The sequence below is a fragment of the Momordica charantia genome (genome assembly GCF_013281855.1).
Source record: "Momordica charantia cultivar OHB3-1 chromosome 1 unlocalized genomic scaffold, Mcharantia_2.0 BLBB01000001.1, whole genome shotgun sequence".
NCBI classification, from domain to species: domain Eukaryota; kingdom Viridiplantae; phylum Streptophyta; class Magnoliopsida; order Cucurbitales; family Cucurbitaceae; genus Momordica; species Momordica charantia.
Window position 1 is genome coordinate 5,508,373 of NW_028275157.1, and position 3,477 is coordinate 5,511,849.

General features: G+C 52.1%; 1 protein-coding gene across 1 annotated transcript; it reads right to left on the minus strand.

Moving 5' to 3' along the window:
• Window positions 1-1,303: 1,303 nt before the first annotated feature.
• LOC148213162 (uncharacterized) lies at window positions 1,304-2,342 on the minus strand. Its single transcript, XM_088125712.1, has 2 exons — window positions 2,157-2,342; window positions 1,304-2,090 (listed from the first exon to the last, which is right to left on the minus strand). The coding sequence occupies exon 2, from the start codon at window positions 2,086-2,088 to the stop codon at window positions 1,447-1,449; it is 642 nt and encodes a 213-aa protein (XP_087981838.1). The 5' UTR covers window positions 2,089-2,090; window positions 2,157-2,342; the 3' UTR covers window positions 1,304-1,446.
• Between the last annotated feature and the right edge of the window lie 1,135 nt (window positions 2,343-3,477).

A 3,477-nucleotide genomic window follows, 5' to 3' on the forward strand; every position in this document is an offset into this window, starting at 1 on the left:
GGCCCGTTTGAGATCAAGGGCATAGTCCGACCTGGGACGTACATATTGGCCGATCTGAAAGGAGACGTCCTCGCGCACCCGTGGAACGCGGAGCACCTGAAGCGTTATTATCCTTGAAATGCCAGAAGGATTTTCAATGAATCTGTAAAGACTGTTCCAAAAGAATTATGATCGGAATAAATGTGATGATTTAATTTCATGCTTCCGAGTTCGACCTGAAATTAAATGGGGGCCACGGACTCCCACGCGATCACATTCCAGCAGTTGGTTCAAATTCAATCCTCCGAAGCCTAAGGGTACGAGGTGCGATGCCAAAACCACTGACGAACTTAAAAACCACTGACAAAGTTAAAATTCAAACCTTCAAGGCAAATGGGCGATGTGAAAAGTTCAAAATGATCAAGCCTCCGAACTTGGGGGTACGAGGAACGATATAAAGAATAGCTACGGACTTAGGATTTTAGCCTTTTAACCTTTTTTAAGTTAAGGGTGAAATGTTAAAAAATTCAGAGTTGATGCAATGCATTGAACAGTAAGAGATTCAAACTCAAACTTACAACTATTTAAACTGAAGGAGCGACCTCAAAGGTAAGAGGTGCGAGGTGACATTGGCTGCAGTTCAAGGAAAAGGCAAAGAAATGAAAGATGTTGCCGACACCAAAGTAAAATTGAACAAAGCTTCTTCATTAATGGAGAGCAGAGCCAAGGCTTATAGACCTTGCAGCTCTGCCCTGACAAACAGAAAACAAAAGAAAAGGGAAGAAGAACAGCGGAAAGCCTCGTGAAGGGTGGTCGCCTAAGAGCCTGCTTGAGGAGCGCCCTCTTTAGTGGAGCCGACCTGGTCCTCTTCGGGATCGGAGTAGTCAGAGTCCAGATCTCTGACATACTGATCCACCAATGCTTGGGGGCCAGGGGTGCCGCCAGGCCCAGACGCCCACTTCTCGGCATACCTCCTTTTCAGACCGCTGAGATCGATCTGAAGGTCGGGCATGTCGGAAGCAATGCCCTTCATGAGGAACTTGAAGCCCGCGTCAGAAAAGTCTTTGGCAAATCCATCGAAGTCAGGATGTTACCTAAACGATTCCTCCAATAGGACTCCATTGCTGAGGCGCTCCTTCGCCGTCTCCAGCTCGGTAGTCGCATGCTCCAGCTCCTTATCCTTCGCTTCAAGCGCCTGGAGCATGTCGTCCTTCTCCTTCAGGAGCTGGAACTTCTCCTTCTCCAAGCCCCTGGTGATAGCGTGGGCAGCTCGGAGTTGGGCCTTGCGCCTGTCCTCTTTCTTCTTCAGCAGCTCAGCCTGGGACTCCACCTCGGCCTTCAAAATCTCCACCTCAGAGTGAGCCTTCAGCAGCTCATCCTTCATGGTGGAGGAAGCAGCCTCCAAGGCAGCAGAGAACTCCTCTTTCTCCCTCGCTGCCAGAACTTCCCTCCCATCTAGCTCGGCCTTTACAGCCAAAGCCAATTGAATGGAAGCAACGAACGCCTGAGAAACGGTACAAGGAAAAAGTTAGACCAAATTACCTGTTGGGCGAAATTAAGCAAAAATGGGGACACTAGTCTTACCTCGGCGGCGTAGTCGATGGTCCTCTGCAGAACGGACCCAGGGTCGCTCACAAATTTGGACGCCCTCCTTAGGCAGCGGTCCAAACTTGCAGCTGAGATGCGGGACACCTGGTCCCTCACCCCGGAACTTGACGGCTCAACTCTAAACCGTGCCGTCACGTCGGACGTCCCGCCCATCCTGGCCGTAGGGTCGTCCACCCGATCTGCGAAACTTGCAGGTAAGACCCTGCAAGCTCCGACCTCCGAGGGGGAGATCGCCTTCTTTTTCTTCCTTCTTCGCTTCAGAAGGGCTTTTTCCCTCACCTCCTCGCCCAAAGGCGGGGCGTCCACCGCCTCGGTCTGATCCCTGGGGCGCTTCTCCCTCGAGGGACCCCCAGAAGACTCCAGCTCGACCACTGGGGCTGGATCTTCCGAGGCAGGCCCTGCCACGGCAGGGGTGGTAGGTTTCGAACTCTGGGCGGCCTCAAGAGCATGGGCTCGGCCCTTGGACTTGCGCTTCACGCTGCTTGCAAACCCGCAAACCATGGCTGCAAAATAAAAATAGGGGTCATCACAAGGTTAGAGGAAAAAGGGGTGAGGCAAGCTCGGCATACCAAGTTCAGAGTTCGGCCTTGAGGATTCAATGGGACGAACTGCAGGGTTGTAATCTAGCAGCCCGGACTCAAGCAGCAGCTCGTCGGTCACCAGGGTTCCGACCTTCCTACCCCTCGGAAAGTGCTCCTTGTAGTATTTCAGCGTGACGAAGGAGGCTTGCGTAAGCTCGAGGACTGGTCGGATTGAAACTGCACGAAGACAAAATCCGAGTTAGACCTGAATGAAAGAAAAGAAAATTACGAAAAGCAAGAACTACTCCGTACCTAGGTTCCCAAACCTAGTGGGGACGTCAAAGAAGGAACGACCTGACTCGTCCTTTGCGAGCCATTCCCCGGAAGCGTAGAACCACTTCCTCACCCATCCCTTGATGGAGGTCGGCCCCTTAACTATACCGCCTACGCCTTTCCTTGCGCACATATAGAACCGACCAGACTTCTTAGCTATCCTTTTCGCTTCGAAGCACGCGAGGAGCTGGTCTACGTCCAACAGCTCGGCCTCCTCACTATCCCGAGCTCGTAGCCAAAAAAGGATGGCCAAAGCGAAAATGACACCCCACCCATTGGGGGCCACTTGAGCCGGAGCCAACCCAGTCCGGAAGAGAAATTCTTGGACAAAAGGGTGAAGGGGAAGTCTGAGGCCATACTCAAACATTTTGAAGTATAGAGTGACCCATCCCTCTGGAGGATTGTCAGCTCTCTCCCCCTCCTCCGGAAGCCTGAGGAGGATGTTCTCAGGGATAGCGAACCCCCTACGAAGGGATCTGAGGTAGTGCTTAGGTATCCTAGAAGGGTATTCCAAACCCTGACCTGAAGTGGAGGCGTCACTATCCTCCCCGTCATCGGAGAATCTAAAGTTTTCTATCTCCTCGAGCTGGGACTCTAACCTACGAGCTAAATCGGATCCTAAGTTGCTGCTAAAAGAGGACGACATGGCAACTACGTTCGAAAGAGAGAGGGAAGAGACCGACCTACCAAGGGTTCGAGCTGCCTTCAGATCGAACTCCAAGAATTCAAGGAACGTAAGGTATGACCTGAAGGATTGGGGGCATTTATAGCCCGTCGGAAGAATTTCCCCACCGTACACGTGTAATCAACGAGCGGCTAGGATCCTCCCTGAGATCCGAAGCGTCGGAATATTTGAATATTCCGACGATAAATCTTCCGCGACGGTTGTATTTTCCCACGAATAGGAAGTCGCCACATGTCCAAAGCAAGTCGAATGAACTTCTCTGCCAGGTCGAGATCGGACCAGACAGAGAGGGGGCCAATGTTTGGGGAAGGGAATACCCTGGACACGTGGAGGACCCCTATTGGTGCTCCA